Consider the following 19,174-nt stretch of genomic DNA (forward strand, 5'->3'; position numbering starts at 1 on the left):
AATAGGTTGGCAGGAGGCATTGCTGGTTCCGGGAGCTTAGGTCTTCAGCAATACAACTGGTATGTTCTCAGGGCCTTTGCTGTCTCCTGTGCACTTAGCTGTTTCTTGATATTGTGTGGAATGAATCAAATTGGCTGAAGACTGGCCAAGCAGGAGCATCTGCTCAGCGTGCCTTATAGGGATGGTTGCAAATACCACAGCCTTGTTTACACTTGCGAGTCCAAGGGTTGGTCATACAGCTTGATGGTGATGGAGTGTGAGAGAGACATGCAGAACCATAAGGTTACAAAGATTGTGGTGGAATACAATTCTGCCACTACCAATGCCCAGTTCCAAGCTGCTGGATTTGTTCTTAATCTATACCATGTAGCATGGTGATAGCACCATAGTAGATGGTGTCCTCTGTAGGAAAACAAGACTTGATCGCCTTTACAAGGGCCTTTACTATACAGTCCTTGTAGAGGCTCAAGTCCCGGTTACTTTCTACTTCCTTTCTTTTAAGAAGAAAAATGAAACTGGATGAGAGTAATCAAGTTTAAGATTTAAAAAGTCCTTAGCTGAATCACGTTATATAACAGAACAGGGGTGATTTAAAAAAAAACTTGCCTTTACAAAGGATCTCATCACATCTGAAAAATATCTCAATCCCCTTCACATAGTGAATTCTGGAATACAATAATGGTTATTCAGGCAAACACAGCAGTCACACAGAAACACCCCACAAATAACAATGAGATGAAAAACCAGCTAATCTGATTTTGTTGGTGTTGGTTGAGGGAAAAACATTAGTCAGAATACTAGCAGAATGCTCCAATTCTCTTGAGTATTACCATGGGATCTTTAATGTCTACCTGACCGCTGGAAACAGGCAAATTGAGCTGTGTTTTAACATCTCATCTGAGGGACGGCACTTCTGACTGCAGCATTCCCTACATTATATTACACTGACGATTTCTGATTCACGGAATTCAACATTTTGCAATAAAGTTGCCATCTCATACAAATCTGTATTCCATTTACAAATTGCATTTCTTTTGCAGCCCCATTACAGAACTTACACAACCAAAAAGTTTTAAATTTCAAAAGCTCAAATTTCTCGGATGCGTAAAAAGGAAAAAAAAAAAGCAAAACCAATTGATTTAACAGCAAAAATCAGCTTTACACGTCGATCAGAATCTTGATTTCCTCAATCCGGCTTTGCTTTATCTCTCGCTGTCTTTTGGATCCGAAGGCCCCTGCTGCAAGTTCTCGTTTCTTGTTCTGAATCTTGATCATATTTTCCTCCACCGAGTTCTTCACGATGAACTACAAATGGAGACACATACACACACACACACAGATTTAGAGATGCTGCTGAAACTACTGTAAATCACAGAAGTGGCAGCATCAGTCTCAACAGAATTTAATCTCCAAGCGACAAGGGGTATCAAACAAGATAATCAATTAAAGAATCTTCACTCTCCACTCTCTCTCGTCCAGTTAGCCAGATAAAGATTTGTTGAATCTACAGATGCTTAGATTCAGCACTTTTTTTGCTTGTTCTGGTCTTGGGACAATGAACGCTGTTTTACCCCCACCCACTTTTTAGGTTTGTTCCAAACTCTTTGCCAGCTAGCTAAGCTAAGCTTTGCATCACGGAGACCTGGCTGTGCAGAAGTTTAGCCTCACTCGTGTCAAGAGATCTTAAATCTCTTCTCACAATCACAACATTTAAAAGGTCTCTTTAACAACCGTAACTTGCATTCATATAGCACCTTTAACGCAGTAAAACGTCCAAAGGTGTTTGACAGTTCAGTTATCGAACAATATTTGATACCGAGCCACATCAGGAGGTTATTAGGACAGGTGGCCAAAAGTTTGGTCAAAGAGATTGACTTAAGGAGCAACTTAAAAGGAAGAGACAGAGGTGAAGAGGTTTAGAAGTGGGCATAAAGCAGTAGTTTCACGATCCATAATTTCATGGTTCGATGGTGCAATTAGCTCCTTGCAAGTTGGGTCTTTGATACTTTGGAGTACTTGCAGATGACAGGAAAACCACAGGTCGACTGCAATTCTCCAATATAAGGCGGCAAATCAGGGAGAATTTTGCTCATCAGTAAATAGACATACACACACACATACACAGTGAGTGGTCAACTATGGTGCAGATTTCTTTGATCAGGAAACACATGTATGCACAGAAAAATCTGACTGACTTCATTGAGGAAAATTTGAAACCACGTGTCACCAAGAAAGCTTCCAAGGAAGAGCCTAATTTGTGCCAAATCCAAATTAACCTGGTGATATAGCTGTAAAGGAAGACATACTCCGATCATGTTGGCTAGATACAGGAAGATATAGACGGGATGGTCAAATGGGCAGATACGTGGCAGATGGAATTTAACCCTGAAAAGTGAGAGGTGATACACTTTGGAAGGAGTAATTTGACAAGGAAGTAATGAACGGCATGACACTAGGGAGTTCTGAGGAACAAAGGGACCTTGGCGTGTGTGTCCATAGATCTCTGAAGGCAGAGGGGCATGTTAGTGGGGTGGTGAAAAAGGCATATGGGACACTTGCCTTTATCAATCAAGGCATAGATTACAAAAGTAGGGAGGTCATGCTGGAGTTGTATAGAACCTTGGTGAGGCCACAGCTGGAGTACTGTGTGCAGTTCTGGTCGCCACATTATAGGAAGGATGTGATTGTACTGGAGGGGGTGCAGAGGAGATTCACCAGGATGTTGCTTGGGATGAAACATTTAAGTTATGAAGAGAGGTTGGACAGACTTGGGGTTGTTTTCGTTGGAGCAGAGAAGACTGAGGGGCGACCTGATCAAGGTGTACAAGATTATGAGGGGTATGGACAGGGTGGATAGGGAGCAGCTGTTCCCCTTAGTTGAACGGTCAGTCACAAGGGGGCATAAGTTCAAGTTGAGGGGCAGGAGGTTTAGGGGGGGGATGTGAGGAAAAACTTTTTTACCCAGAGGGTGGTGACAGTCTGGAATGCGCTGCCTGGGAGGGTGGTGGAGGCGGGTTGCCTCACATCCTTTAAAAAGTACCCAGGTGAGCACTTGGCACGTCATAACATTCAAGGCTATGGGCCAAGTGCTGGTAAATGGGATTAGGTTGGTAGGTCAGGTGTTTCTCACGTGTCGGTGCAGACTCGATGGGCCAAAGGGCCTCTTCTGTACTGTGATTTGGGAGTGATTTATTATATCAGCATTGGTCTGTAATAATGTTCAGTTGTTAACCTTCCCCTCTCAATTTTTTGTGGGCAAGACGACATGTCAGTGAAACATTTGTAAGTCCAAGACCCTAGCCAAGCTGTTCCAGTACGGCTACAACACCGGCATCTACCCGGCTTCGTGGAACCTTACCCAGGTATGTCCTGTACACAAAAAGCAGGACAGTGAAACATCTGTAAGTCCAAGGCCTGAGATGTAAAGTCGATACAAAGATAAAGCAAAGTGGGATGTAGCTCAAAAGTAACTCTACTCAAAACAGGAGCCATTCATTTGCAAAGTATTTATACTTTAAAAAACAAATTGAAGAAATAAATTGTTTTTTGGTCAAATGTTCAGTTTTTAAAAAATAAAACAGAACATTGACCTGGATTTTTATCCTCAAGGTGGGTAGGGGAGGCAGGAGAAAGTATACCTAATGAGGCTTGGCTGAGAGCCCAGACAGCTGTTATAATACAAGAACAGCTACTCACCAAAGGAAACATTGCTTTGAAACATTGACTGATTGACAGCTCAGGTTCTCTGATCTCTGTGGTCAATTTCACAATGTTTGTTTACACCAGTTAAATAGTTTCAAGGATTTGTGGTTTTTGAAACTTAGTATGTTGGCCTTCATCACAAGGGATTTGAGTACAGGAGTATAGATGCCTTATTGCAAGTGTATAAAGCCTTGGTGAGACCGCATCTGGAGTACTGTGTACAGTTTTGGTTTCCTTACCTAAGGAAGGATATACTTGCCATAGACAGAGTGCAACTGAGGTTCACCAGACTAATCCCTTGAATGGCAGGACTGTCATATGAGGAGAGATTGTGGAAAGTGGGCCTGTATTTTCTAGAGTTTAGAAGAATGAGTTGTGAACTCATTGAAACTTACAAAATTCTTACAGGGTGTGACAGGATAAATGTGGATATAGAATGTTTCCCCTGGGTGGTGAGTCTAGAAACAGGGGACACGGTCTCAGAATACGGGGCATTTAAAACTGAGATGAGGAGGAATTTCTTCACTCAGAGGATCCCACATCTTTGGGATTCTCTACCTCAAGAGGCCTGGGGAAGCTCAATCATCAAGTACACTCCAGACAGAAATCGATAGATTTCTGGATACGAATGACATCGAGGAATATGGGGATAGTGTGGGAAAATGGCATAAGAGGTAGATGATCAGCCATGATCTGTTTGAATGGTGGAGCAGGCGCAACAGGCCGAATGACCTACTCCTGCTCCTATTTCCTATGTTCCCATGAAACTTCAAAGGGCCTGAATGATTGACACTTTTATTAGCTTGAACTGCAGACATTTGTTTTCAAACATAGGAAAAGTTCTCAATGAATGACTTCTTTTCAAGGGTTTTTTTAAACTCATACCACTTTACAGTAGGGTCATTGGTTCTAGAAAAAGTACAGTGGGTCAGTGGGCATGTAAGTGCCATAGCTTGACATAAGGGATATGGGGGTGGATGGAAGGGAAGAGCGTGTGGTAGGGATATGAGGGTTCATGGAGGGTGAGTGGAAGAGCAGAGACTGGCATCAGGGGCCTAACCTGGCATAGGGGGCATGAGAAAGACCTTTTGACCTTACCTTTTAAATAGTTCCCTTACGTACACTTGGGTTCCTGACTCCTCGAAGGGGCCGTGAACCACGATTCTTTAAAAATATGGCTCCACTCCATGAAAATTGCGGAAGAGTAGGAGGTACCTATCAGTAATGGAACCAGCCAGGTCAGGAGTGCCAGGCGTGGGCTTCTGACAGGAACCAGCCCGCACCCTTTCAAGGCACTTTCAAAAATTGCACAGCCTGGGAAATCGGGGGTTGGGAATCTCAGAATTGGGACCTGCCCACCATTTATAAAGGGCTCAGTGAAAATCCAAGCCTTTTTCCTCACTTTTTCCTCACCTCCATTTTCTAATTCTTTGTGTCCCACTGCTCATTTCTTGGAATCTTTTTATTCCTCTCTCTCTCTCTTCCCCACAGGTTGCTCAATACTCTCTCCTGCATTGTCACCAAGCCGTTAGTCAAATTCCTTTCAATGTCACTCGCTGCCCTACACTCCCTACACCTCACACTTTACTTTCTCCCTGTCATTTTAATCTCTTACTCTCCTGTTTCTCAGTGGGTATCTTTTAAAATTTTAGATCAAACTCACCGAAGCTTCCAGTTAGCAACGGAAAACGGATTTTATAAAAATAAAAATGGTGCACAAATGTTTTTGACAGATAAATGCAACAGTCTGGTAGGCTAACCAAAGAAAACACGGATAAGTAAATGCTATAAGATTTTTCCTAGATAATTTAAAATGTTCTTGTGGGTATGACATGCTGTGCCATCCAGCCAGCAGTTTTTTTACAAAAGCAAATAGCTGGGGGGAAAAAATTGAAAGAAACCAGACACTACTTACAAAAGAGCTCCAAGTAATATAGCTCTGTTCACAACCTCAGGATATTACACAGTGCTTTATTAAAGGCAAAAACTGCATAAGGGATGGTGCATAATTGATGACAACAGTTATGGATCTACAACAGTGCACATGAAGTTAACACTATGCAGATCTCATGACTGTTTTCAGTAGAATGCAGTTCGACAATACACAGGTGAAATAAGCAGACTTTGTAGATAAACATTTTCCTATCAGCTTTCTGAAGAGTGCATGAATATCTTACCTTGGTGATAACAACATCCCTGGTCTGACCCAGCCTGTGGCATCTGTCAAAACACTGGTCCTCAGCAGCAGGATTCCAGGCCTGCAACACAAAGACAAATTACAGCACAGCTGGAGTGGCACCATTATTACAAACCTGCACTACAGAACTCAACAGTAAAGAGTCGAGCCAGAGGCCCGTATCACAGGCCCAAGCTCACTCCACTGGGAACAACCCGGAGCCATAGAACACAGACATTTCCTCCTCAACCCCCAATCCCGACAACAACCGAAATTCATGTTGAAAGAAATTTCACCCGAAAATCATCTTTTTAAATTCTTTTCACATTACAAGATACAGAAGCAAGTGTAATAAATAGATCAGAAGTGGGGATGTTTCCTGATGATTGCACAATGTTCAGCACCATTCGCGACTCTTCAGATACTGAAGCAGTCCATGTCCAAATGCAGCAAGACCTGGACAATTTCCAGGCTCGGGCTGACAAGTGGTAAGTAACATTCGTGCCACACACAAATGCCAGGCAATGACCATCTTGAAAAAAAGAGAATCTAACCATTGCCCCTTGACATTCAATGGCATTACCATCACTGAATCCCTCACTATCAATATCTTGGGGTGACCATTGATCAGAAAGTGAACTGGACTAGCCATATAAGTACTGTGGCTACAAGAGCAGGTCAGAAGCTAGGAATCCTGCAGCGAATAACTCACCTCCTGACTCCCCAAAGCCTGTCCACCATCTACAAGGCACAAGTCAGGAGTGTGATGGAATACTCTCCATTTGCCTGGATGAGTGCAGCTCCAACAACATTCAAGAAGCTCGACACCATCCAGGACAAAGCAGCCCCTCAGTGAATATTCATTCCCTCCACCACTGACTAATAGCGGCAGCAGTGTACCATCAACAAGGTGCATTGCAGGAACTCACTAAGGCTCCTTAGGCAGTACCTTCCAAACCCATGACCACTACCATCTGGAAGGACAAGGGCAGCTGATACATGGGAACACCGCCACCTGGAAGTTCCCCTCCAAGTCACTCACCATCCTGATTTGGAGATATATCACCGTTCCTTCACTGTTACTGGGTCAAAATCCTGGAACTCCCTTACTAACAGCACTGTGGGTGTATCTACATCACAGAGACTACAGCGGTTCAAGAAGGCAGTTCACCACCACCTTCTCAAGGGCAACTAGGGATGGGCAATAAATGCTGGCCCAGCCAACGACACCCACATCCCGTAAGATGAATAAATAAAAAAATTCAGAAGTGAGCCTTTGGCATCCAATTTACACTGTACAAATGTCTAAAACTGGACAGGTGGAAATCAGATTTTGTCACAAATGTTTTTCGCCTTACAGGTTATTCCAAGCACTGGTAGTGCTGCTGTTGTTGGGTTTAGTTAGATCATTTTGTTTTGTAAGTCTTATCTTGTCCAAAGAGGCTTTCCTGTCTATCTGGCTGATTCCAGTATCACTTTGTAAACTTGAATAGGGAGCAAGGCAGGCTGCGGCCTACATTGATTTTGCCTGCCTTTTAAAATAAAGTTAGGTGATTTTGTTTATTGGTTAGCATGTTTCAGAATTCTATTCTGTAAAGATAAACAGCATCAAGATCACCTTTTACCGATGATCTATCAGAATGAAATCTGGGGAATTAAATACACGTGTGGGAGTTAGGATGTTAAATGACATAAAAACAGTGGTCAGGTCTATGTACAATGCAAGAATGGGAATGAAAAAAATTCAGATGGGGGCCACTAGACTGATAACTAATTTAAGGATTTCTTACTTTGGAAGGAATGTAGACATTGTGGCAATGTGATTGATCTTTAAAATAATTAAGGGATTGGACTCAGTCCTGGTGGATAGGATATCGAGGACTGAGGACACAAGTGTAAGTTACTAAAATATGGAACTAGGTTAGGTAGTGGGGACACTTCTTTTCACAGGCAGTCCATGGCCTCTGGAATATGTTGCTGGCACGGAATGCAGATTCGCTGCAAGACTTACAAATGAGCTTAGGCAAGCTCTTGCTACTAGTCAAAATAACTTCATGCTGGGGAATGTGTCACAAGTCACTGTAATTTCCTGGAGTTTTCGTGATCACCTTCAGGGGCTGCAAGGAATTTCCCAGATTTATTCTCTTCCAAAAATGTTCTGCAGGAGAATGCGTGACCGTAGTGGTGAGATCGTGTGTGTAACTTGCACTGTGCCCAGGGCAGGCTCGGATGGACCGGCTAGTCCTATTTTCTCTCTTCTTTCATGTTTGTAACTGGCTTCCTCAGTGACAATACTTTATCATTTCTTCTTTTTTTCATTCCCGGAAGTTCTCAACGTTTTTTTTTACTTCTCAGCGAATCATCCTTTTTTGCAGGTTGTCTCTTTGACCTCATCTTCCTAAGAGCTCTTTGTTTGATTCGAAACCCAAAAGAAACTCACTGAGACTGACAGGTAAGTGAATCGCTGGAATATCTCCAGCCTCAATCAGCTCAGCTTGATTCGCCAAGTATTGCTAAATGCACGGAATACGCTGCCCAAGGAGACAGTGGAGGGGGAATAGTTGGCAAATTTAAGAGGGAGCCAAGAGGATTTTCCTGGATGGAAGAAGCATACGAGAGAAACAAGAAATAAAATCATATATATTGAAATTTTTGAACTTTGGGACCAGCCTGTTGGATCAATATGGTCTTTTCAAATTGTCAACTTTACTATGTTCTGACTTTCTAACTGCTCTGCAGTCTAATGTGAAGTTACTCAGTTTTGGTCTGGCACTGAGCCATGGTAAAGGTGGGACCACTAATTAGTTCTTACATTTTAGACACAGCAATCTTATGATCTCAGTGAAGGGCACCATTTTTTGAATGTTGAATCTCAAATGTTAAATAGACACAAAAAGCCTTACATACATCCATTTTTCCCACATATTTTTGTGACATGGCAGGAATAAGATTGCTGAGGTCCACAAGGAATTCTCACCTGCGGCAGAATGCACATCAGGGATTGATTTTCCTCTTTTGTGCTGGAATGCAAAAACTTAGTGGGGCAGGGCCCTTATTAAAAAAAAATTAGGGACCAGTTGGTCCCATTTTCCTTCTGTTCATTTTAATGGATTAAAAACTCTGAGCAGCTAGTGTCCAACTTTGTGTTGGTGTTCAGCCAGGCCAAAAGAAAATAAACATCTACCTCGGAACTCAAGTCAACAATCCCAATCTCAACCACCATACAGCCCTCAGTTTTGACTTGGGGTGACAGCTATATACAGTCATGGAAAGGTGGCAATGTTGGTATTCTGGAAGCACAGGATTTAAATGGGCTGAAGGGCTTTCTTCATCCAAAGCTTCTTCTCCTCCTAGAGGTACCATGCCCTGAGAGGGCATTGGCAACCATGATCTTCCACTGGATTGGTCCATGATTATTCTTGGCAAAGCACTGCAGTGGTTTGCCGTTGCCTTCTGCAATTTGGCTGCCCAGAAAACTGGCCTGCTCTTTTCCGCCTGTCATCAGGCACACTGAAAGGATTTCCAGGCTGATAGTCAATCAATCTGTTTAGCTCCATTATGAACACACCTTCCATGGCCATCAAGTCCTGAGGTGGAACTTGAATCCAGAGCTTCTGGGTCAGAGGTAGGGATGCTACCATTGTGCCACAAGACCTCCCACCATTTAAAGCTACCTTGAGAAAAGATGGCAACACTTATTTTCACCAAACAGATTCATTCATTAGAGACATACTGTAATGTATATGGCTTCTTTTGCTTTAAAAAATAGAATGCATAAAGTTCCTAGTTTGAAGAGAGACAGATGGATTTGGAACATTACACAACACTGGTTTATTTTATATCTACTTATAAAAGCAGAATAAAATATGCGTTAAGCTCAGGCTCTTCAAAACCACAAAATGGTGGTGAAATGTTGGCTACACAGCTTCTTCATATTAAACAGGTCTAAAGGCTTCTGCATCGTTACTCACAGGGTCCATGAGGAACACACGGGAAGCCGCAGTCAGATTCAAACCAACTCCGCCAGCTTTAAGCGACAGCAGCATGATGGTTGGGGAGCCTGGCTCGCTGCTCTGGAAGGACTCAATGGCATTTATCCGCCGCTTCTGTGGCATCGAGCCATCCAGGCGGGTAAACGCAAAGCCTTCTTGTCTACAAAAAAGGAAACAAAAGCAGAAATGCACATGTAAGCCAATTCCTCTCAGTTGTACCACAGGTCAAGAAGCCCCATTTCATTGACGGCTTTCCAGCTTTTGAGGTGTGCACCACCTCTGGCCAAGGCTCAAGTCTGAAGCCAGATAACAAGGTGTTGTTGACGTAACACATTAAATACAATACTATCCATAAACAAAAGACATCAACAAATCTACTAGATGAAAAATAAACACATATTTAGAACAATTTATGTCATCTCTATGCTATACGGTCATCTCCCAAAGCAGCAACATAGCAAAATTTACCCAACTCCCAATGACAAGAGATTTTACTCAATACCCAAATTGCCACTGGCATCGCTTTGATGACATACACTTTGCATCTATCATTTTTGAGTTTGACCGCAGTGGGTCCAGAGGTCAGCCTGCCCTTAGTCCAACAATGGGCGGCACTTTCCGGTTCTGGAGTGGCGGGGGCAGGGGTGAGGCTGTAAAACTCTGCCCAATGCTTTCCCCGAGCAATGCTACACACGATTGAACCTTCTCTTCAAGGCGTTGAGGATGAGGCAAGAGTCAAGTGAAAGTTACAAACTTTACGCTAACTGCATGTGAGCAAGATCGGCAGGCTTACATCGTGTTACTCACATTGACTGACCAAGATAAAACCGCCCACAAATGAATCTCTCACTCTACAGTTCATGATGGCTGCTGAATCTGTCACATGGCACGAACGGGGCAGATTCAGCACAATAAAGCCCGCCACAGTTAGAGTGGTTGCGGCAGTGTAATACAGGAGCTCTTTTATGATGTTGTGGAACCAATTCCACTGTGTCGATTCTTACAGTGTGTTAAGTCTGGTACTACTCTGACAGGCTGAAAATTTTAGTTCTGGCCAAAAAAAAACTGTAGCCCGCAACATCCAATGCTGCCAGGTTTATTTTGGCCGGGCATGACTGCAAGATAAGTCTCAGTGTTTTGGAGGCAATGTTCTAATGCGAAAGCAGTGCCAGCTTTCGGCTTTTCACATTCACTCTGAGGGTGCATGCACATTTAATCTAGGAGATTTATTGTTAAAAGCAGCAGTAAAATCTCATGCTTAGTTAAAAGAAGTCCTTTTGTGCAATCCTATTATGATGGGGAGGCAGTGACGTAGTGGTAATGTCACTGGTCTAGAGGGCCGAGGCTAATGCTCTGGGGACATAGGATCAAATCCCACCTCGGCCACTGGTGGAATATAAATTCATTTATTAAGAGCTGGAATTAAAAAGCTAGTCTCAGTAATGGTGACCATGAAACTATTGTCAATTGTTGGTAAAAACCCACCTGGTTCACTAATGTCCTTAAAGGAAGGAAATCTGCTATCCTTACCCAGTCTGGCCTACATGTGACTCCAGACCCACAGCACTGCCCTCTGAAGCAGCCTAACAAGCTACTCAGTTTAAGGGCAATTAGGGATGGGTAACAAACTTTGGTCTTGCCTGTGATACCTACATCCCATGAAAGAATAAATAATTTTTTAAAAATGTGACAAAGAAGCTAGACAATGATTCAGGCTTATTTAGAGCAGTTAAAGTCTTCAGGAGCATTGCACCCACATTATACACTGTTCATCTACCTGAAAGAGCACCCAACTACACTTCCTGAAATGCGCTAGACCAAAGGTAGCAAACAAACTGAATTAGACTGCACAATGATAATTTACCTATTTTCCCCAATTGCTTTTGGTGTGCTTGCGAACTGGAACCCACAAATCAGGAAGCTGTTCAGAAAGTGATCAGCATGAAGATGTTGCTGCTGCATAGGAAAGATTTTATTCCCTTTTATTCCAGGTGCCATGTCATTTACTATTTAGGTTTTTTATCTAGTGAGCAATGAGCCACAATGGGCTAATGACCTTCCTTGTCCATGACCAACTTGCCATTGGTTTTATTTTGCTTTCCAACAATTTGTAATATTTCTTACAACATTTTCAGAGGCACTTGCTAAAACTGCGCCACCCACTTTTTATGAATAACTAAGTAGTCTGTCAGGGCCAGGCGTTTTAGCTTCACACTCTAACAATACTGGCTGCACACATGGGTCTGTACCTACCTGAGAGGAGTTTCTATAAGCGTAAGAAAGGCTGTGAACTGAGAGACCACTAAACTCTTGACGGTGGGGTCTTGCTTTCGAAGTTCAATCAAGGAATGCATCAAGGCATCTACCTACAATTAAATACAGCAAAATTGGACAGGTCAATACCAAGTGATGTGTTAACATACCTTTCCGAAAATGTTCAGATTATGTTCCATTATTGCAGCACTTCCTTTTAATTGTCCCATCTCTTTAAATTTTACTTGGGTGCAAATTTCCACTCTACAACCTTGCTGCCCCTCAGCGACATCATCCAAAATCACAATGTTAGTTGTCACATGTATGCTGATGACACCCAGCTCTACCTCATCATCATCTTTCTCAACTCCTTGAATGTTGCTAAACTACTGGGCTGCTTGTTTGACATCCAGTATAGAATGCGCATAAATTTCCTCCAAATAAATATTGGGAAGACCAAGGCTCTTGTTTTTGGATAAGCTAGAAACTCTGCTCCCTAGGGCAACATTTTCCCCCCGTCGGCACGATGTCTGCCAGGAAGCGCTGTGTGCTCCCTGTGCGGGGTGGGAGGGGGGGGGATTCCCTGAGCCAGGAGTGCACATGCGCGTGAAGGAGCACCACAGATCACCCTGAGGCAAAGTGCTGTCTCAGGGCAATCGGCTCAGGTTTGAAAATTAAATAAAGACGAGGAAAAAATATCACTGACATGTCCCCTCATGTGCCACTGTGACATGAGGTAGAGCATGGCAATTTCTTTTATTTAGAGATTTCATACAACTTTTAATAACCTCATGAAACCTCATCCCGACCGTGGATGAGGTTTCATGCTTTTACAGAAGCCCGCCTGGGGTCCTGGCCTGCCCGCCAGCCTTAAGGTTAGACAGGCAGGTCCACTAATCACTTTAATTACTTTCTTAATGGCCTTAATAGGCATTTGACAGTTGGGCAGGCACGCAGCCGACTCAGCTGCAGGCCCGCCGAACTGAAAATCTAAATGACGCGGGGTGATGTCGGGACGCACGCCCGACGTCAGTCCGTGTCATTTTACGCGTCGGCGAGTGGGCCCCGCCCCCTGCTCGCCAACCGGAAGATGCAGCCCCTAGGTACTGACTCCATACCTCTCTGTGGTAATAGTCTAAGGCTTAATAAGACTGCTCATAACCTTAGTGTCACATTTGATCCCAGGGTGATCTTCTGACTCATAACCATGTCATCACTGACACCGCCTATTTTCACATCCGCCCCTGAAACTCGCATCGACACTTCTGTTACCTCTAGACTTAGTGGTAAGTCTTAGTGGCAAGACACTCCTGGCTGATCCCCCACACTCTACCCTCCATAAGCTTCAGGTCATCTAAAACTCTGCTGCCCGTGTCCTCACTCGCATCAAATGCTGTTTACCCATCACCCTGTGCTCGCTGACCTACATTGGCTCCTGGTCAAGCAACACCTCGAATTCTCAGCCTTGTTTTCAAATTCTTCCATGTTCTCACCCCTCGTTACCTCTAATCTCTTCCAAGCCCAAAAGCCCTTTGAGTTATTGCACTTATTTAATCCTGGCCTAGTGAGCATCCCCAATGAAGGCGCCAATGGCTCCACCATTGGCGCCTTCAGGTGCCTAGGCCCCAAGCTCTACAACAACCTCACTAACTCTCTCAGCCACTCTAACTCGCTTTTCTCCTTTAAGACGTTTCATAAAACTTACCTCTTTGACCAAGGTTTAGCTATCTACCATAATGTTGCCTTATGTGGCTCAGTGTCAAATTTTGCTTTGCCAAACTTCTGAAAGCACCGTGGGAAGTTTTATTGCATTAAAAGCGCTATAGAAGTGCAAGTTGTTGTTTTTGTTGTTGTCAAATCAGACATTTTCTCAGGATCCGCTGTGCCTTGCATCTACTCATGCACAGCTGAATAAGGTTGTAAAAATAGTATCCCCTTTTATTCTGAACTAGATATTTGAGTCTTTCACACGTGCTTCTCCACTCTTCTCAAAGGCCAAAAGACTTGGTGAGACAAGGCCACATTCTAATCTTTTCAAGTTACTTTAGTTCACGGTAAGGTAAGGCAGACAACAATAGTTACATTCAAACTGACTTACTGCAATCAGTGCTACTCATCGTCTCATAACCCCATGCTGCACTTGCTCACATTATGTGAAGAGTCTAAAGAAGCTGCATTGTTCTCTTTACTGCAGAGAAGGTTAAGGGGCAACTTAATACAGGGTGCTCAAACATTACAAGGTGTTTTGATCGAGCAAATAGGGAAAAACTATTTCTCCTGGCAGAAGGGTGAGTAATCAGGGGACATAGAATTTAACGTTATTTGCCAAAAGAACCAGATGGGGAGGTGAGAGGAATTTTTTAATGCAATTTTTGTGAGTAAGTTGGAAATGCGCTGCCTGATATGGCAGAAGATTCAATAGTAACTTTCAAAAGGGAATTGGATATATATATACTTGAAAAGCAAAGAATTACTGGGCTACAGGAAAGAGCAGAGCAGTGGGACTAATTGGACAGCTTTCTCAAAGAGACAGCACAGGCACAATGGCCAAATGGGCCCTCTCTTTGCTTTATGATTCTATCAATTGGTCACTTTGCTTAAGTTAAAACAAAATTGCAGCCTTTGCAGGATCACTGATTTCCATTTCATCGCCCTCGCTTCACAACCAGAGAGAAATCAAGAAACTTCCTAACACAAGGATAAGTGGAGTTTATTAAATGCAAAGAAACACTAATGAATTGATTATTTACAGTCCATGGGGGAACATCATTGAAGTTAAGTGGACACTGTTCATGAGTTATCAGTGCCTTTTTAAAAATTTTCCACACAATATAGGCTCGAGGGGCCGAATGGTCTACTCCTGTATTAAAGTAATTTATTGATTATAATTTATGGCATTTCTAAACTCTTTTCAAATCTCTTCAATGAAAAAAAAATGGTCAAAAAAATCTCAATTTGATGAGATAAAAGCAAAGCATAATAAGGTATAATACGACGAAAGGCCTTCTTTTCTCCAAACTGCTCCCCATTTCCAACGTAGAACAAGGAGAGACTGGAAAAAAACTGGCTGTGCAAAGCATAAGGTGCTTTTGATGCTCAGCTTCCTTTAGAAATTCCCATTTAGTTCACTGCCAATCCAGACTGTCCAATCCCAAAGTGGGCAAGCACCAAGTACAAGATCATTTATGTAAACTATATTAAAGGTGGTAAAATCACCAAAGACGTTCCAGGCATTCCCTGCCTTCAATGTTTTAGATAAACTCAGCTGTGCCATGGAACGTTACATCAATTTCACCCAAATGCAGAAAAAGAACGCGACAAAAATCACCCTTCCTGGCCAGGTCTTGTCTCATCATTTTGAATTTAAATTTGAGCAATTCAATTCCTATTTTACTGTCAAACTTTATGTAAAAAAAAATGAGCTCTCATGCAGACAGTCCACAAATGTTGCAGCTATCAGTTTTCCCGAATATCTGCAGGCTGACATTCCACAGATGATATCCATACTAGCTCACAGGATCTCCTCCTCCTCCTGATATCAGTGCTTCTCCCACCCACCCCCACAAACAGATAAGGTTTTTAAAAATAACAAGGAGCTTCTGACTGACCTTTGAGCTGGAGACCCAGGCCTGCTGAGATTTGTCAGGTGCCATGGTGTCTGTCTCTTCGGGGGGGCACTCCACCAGCTGTTCTACTCGGATCTCGGCCCTGCACAAGGGGCACCTGGCGGTGGGCTAGCAGAGACAAAAAGTGGGAAGAAAAAAGGAGGCAAATGTAACCAGACACATCCAATGGATCAGACACATTTAAATAGCTCACAAGAATTGAAGCTCTTGTCTTTACACCGATAAACCATTTCACTTAGTGTTGCGCCCATGCTCCTTTTGCAGTTGGAGTATAATGTGGGAAAATGTGAACTGTCCACTTTGGCAGGAAGAATTTCTATTTTCTATTCTATTAATATACTGCTTTTCTAAGCAGCATATTATTTAAATGGGAGAGAGATTGCAGAACTTTACAGTGCAGGAGGGTCTGGGTGTCCTCGTATATGAATCACAAAAACTTAGGATGCAGGTACAGCAAGTGATTAATAAGGCAAATGGAATGTCGCCGTTTATATTATATTCCCCTTGCAATAAAAGTAGGGATGTTTTTCTACAGTTACCTAGTATATCGGTGAGACCACATTTGGAGTGCTGTATATAGTTTTGGTCTCCTTATTTAAGAAAGAATATAAATGCATTAGAAGCAGTTCAGACAAAGCTCACTCAACTGATACCTGCGACGGGGGGGTTAACTTATGAGGAAAGGCTGGACAGGCCAGGCCTGTATCCATTGGAGTTTCGAAGAATGAGAGGTGATCTTATTGAAATAAAAAAGAACCAGAGGGGATTTACAGGGTGGATGGTGAAAGGATGTTTTGCTGAAAAAAAAAGAGACATGTCAAAACTTTTCGTCTTGCACTCATAAGAGCAGTGCCTTGACCAATCAGGGTCAAGCTGCCTAGTTTGAATTTCAAACAATGTTTGGCAGTTAACTGTCAATCACTATCAACTGGTGCATTGTTCATGGCAACACCTCCACCAGAGTCTACTTGCCAACAAATCAGCACTCTCTCCTCATACTGTATAAATTGTTGTTTTCCCCTTATATTGGTATTCTTGCGAAGTGTCCTGATGAGTGCAAGGTGAAAAACTTCAACATGTCTCTTTTATTTGTTTAGCAGTACTCAAGTTCCAAGTGACTAAAGGATGTTTCCCCTTGTAGGAGAGACTATACCTAAGGGACACAGTATAAAAATAAGAGGTCTCCAACAATTTAAGACAGAGATGAGGAGACATTTTCTCTCCGAGCACTGAGAGTCTCTGGAACTCTTTCTTCCTCAGACAGCGGTGATGGCAGGGTCACTGAATTGTTTTAAGGCAGAGATAGATAGATTCTTGACTAACATGGGAGTCAAAAGTTATTGGGGATAGGCAGGAATGTTGAGTTGGGATCATGATCAGATCAGCCACCATCTTATTGAATGGCAGAGCAGGCTCAAGGGGCTAAATGGCCTACTCCTAATTTGTTTGTTCCTATGTTTAGGCCCTCTAAAGTTCACTGTTTAAACTGCATGGCAGAAGTCACAGGACATCACAATGGGTTATGAAGGTTTAAAAAGCCCTTCTTCAATGTCATGACTAAAATTATTGGGTCAATGCTGCTGGAATTGATTTCTTGTTTGGTCACAATGCCTTCTGGTGGCACACAGCAATATCTGAGGTGGGTTTCTAAGCCATCAGAGGCAGAAATATTGGCACTTTTTAAATATTGCAGCATGAATACTATAATATAAATGCATACAGTCCACTAGTGACCCCTTCCAACATAGGTAGCAAAATAGGAGCAGCCTCACACGTAGCCTCCTGTGCAGATTTTTTAACAGAAATTTGTAAATACCTTTTAAAGCTTTTATAATTTCTACACCATATGGAAAAATTTTTTAGTATAACCAACCCCAGGAACATGCAGTACAACTTTTTTAGCACCTGTAGAAAGCAAAACTGCTTCATATGTGGAAACGCAGGCTTAAATAAACTTTGGCAGATGACTGGCAGAAACCTCAGACGGACATGTGAAGTTTTCTTAGTTAAGAGTACAGGAGACAATCAGGAGAAGCCCTCAAATAAATTACTGACACCAATATCAACACAAACTTTCGTAGGAATCTCCCTAAACCCATGAATTCAAGAACAGTTTGTGTCAAGTCACTCCTGCCATCCACTGACCTGCTCACTCTGAATAACCTGGCAGATACACGGTCTGCAGTAAACGTGGGCACAGTGCGTAATCACAGGAAAGGTTAGCGATTCCAGGCAGATGGCGCACTCTTCATCAGAGCCATAACTCAAAACTAGTTTAATCTTCTTCACCAATTTCTCCCGCAGCTCGTCAGGAGTGGCATTATCCACTAGAGAGAAAGAGGAAGTGGGGGAAAGAGAGACAGAGAGAGAGAGAGAGGGATATTGTTGATTTCCAATAATAAACAGAAATAACCAACCTTTCCAATTTTAACCATTTGCACAAATACACAGCTAACCTGACTATTGACTCAGGCACAGCCAGACGCTATAATCTCTGATCAGTTTAAAAAATAGTCCCGTTTGGATAAATAATTAATTTGGAAGATTGGAATGTTTTCTTTATTAAATTACATCAACTTACACTAAAACGAGTGCAATATTGTTTCATTAAGCTTGTACGTGCTATGATTGGTAGCCCCAGATGGTTTTAGAGCGCTGACCAGTTTAGTTAAGTGACCAACACTGTATTGAAATATATTTTACACTTAAGGAAAATATCCACAATTCTCCAATGTTTTTTACCTTGTAGTTTCTGGGTAAATGCATCAATCGCTCCAAAACTTACCCGGCCAGCCTCCCAAACTCTACCTTCTATAAACTTCAACTGATCTACCAGGAAAAGTTTGTTGTCCGTATTCTATCTTATCTCACCCATGATAATCATCTTTCCTAATTTTATAACTTTTCCGGCTGTACAACAACTCTAGACGTTCTCCCTCTGAATCCAGCCAAGCGAGTTATCTTCCTTTCACTATACCATTGGCTGCATGTATTGCCCACGTCCCACACTCTTAATTCCCTCCCCAAACCCATACACCTGGCTCTTCCCCTTCAAGATTCTACTTAAAACCAACCTCAGCTTTGGTCACCCCTTCTAATCTCTACTTCTGTTCCTTAAGTTTTTGGGGAACTCCTTGGTTCATTTTTCTACATAAAAACACTAACATCAATGCAAGTTCTTCTTGGGTCCGGTATAGAGCACCCTACATCAGCAGGATCCATTTGTTTGTGTTCAGTTAGCTGAACTCGGCCAGATATTACAACTGTGTGTACTGCCTCTGGGTTAGCAACAGGCTGGGGAAGGGTAGCTAATCAGCAGTCCCTGCTAGAAGGTGTTTGAACAACAAGTGGCGGCAGCTAAAATTAAAATCAATGATCAAATCAATGTTGGCAGAGCTGCGAGAAACAAGGCATTTACCAACTCT

General features: G+C 42.6%; 1 protein-coding gene across 1 annotated transcript in view; it reads right to left on the reverse strand.

Moving 5' to 3' along the window:
- Positions 1 to 520: 520 nt before the first annotated feature.
- hltf (helicase-like transcription factor) overlaps positions 521 to 19,174 on the reverse strand; it is a 68,522-nt gene continuing 49,868 nt past the window's right edge. The window contains exons 20-25 of the mRNA XM_078564248.1: positions 17,895 to 18,076; positions 15,732 to 15,857; positions 12,124 to 12,236; positions 9,850 to 10,030; positions 5,880 to 5,960; positions 521 to 1,305 (exon numbers count right to left, since the gene is read on the reverse strand). Coding sequence (XP_078420374.1) covers positions 1,159 to 1,305; positions 5,880 to 5,960; positions 9,850 to 10,030; positions 12,124 to 12,236; positions 15,732 to 15,857; positions 17,895 to 18,076 — 830 coding nt within the window. The 3' untranslated portion in view covers positions 521 to 1,158. The remainder of the gene's footprint in view (positions 1,306 to 5,879; positions 5,961 to 9,849; positions 10,031 to 12,123; positions 12,237 to 15,731; positions 15,858 to 17,894; positions 18,077 to 19,174) is intronic.

Source organism: Cetorhinus maximus, chromosome 19, assembly GCF_964194155.1.
Source record: "Cetorhinus maximus chromosome 19, sCetMax3.hap1.1, whole genome shotgun sequence".
Classification (NCBI taxonomy): Eukaryota; Metazoa; Chordata; class Chondrichthyes; order Lamniformes; family Cetorhinidae; genus Cetorhinus; species Cetorhinus maximus.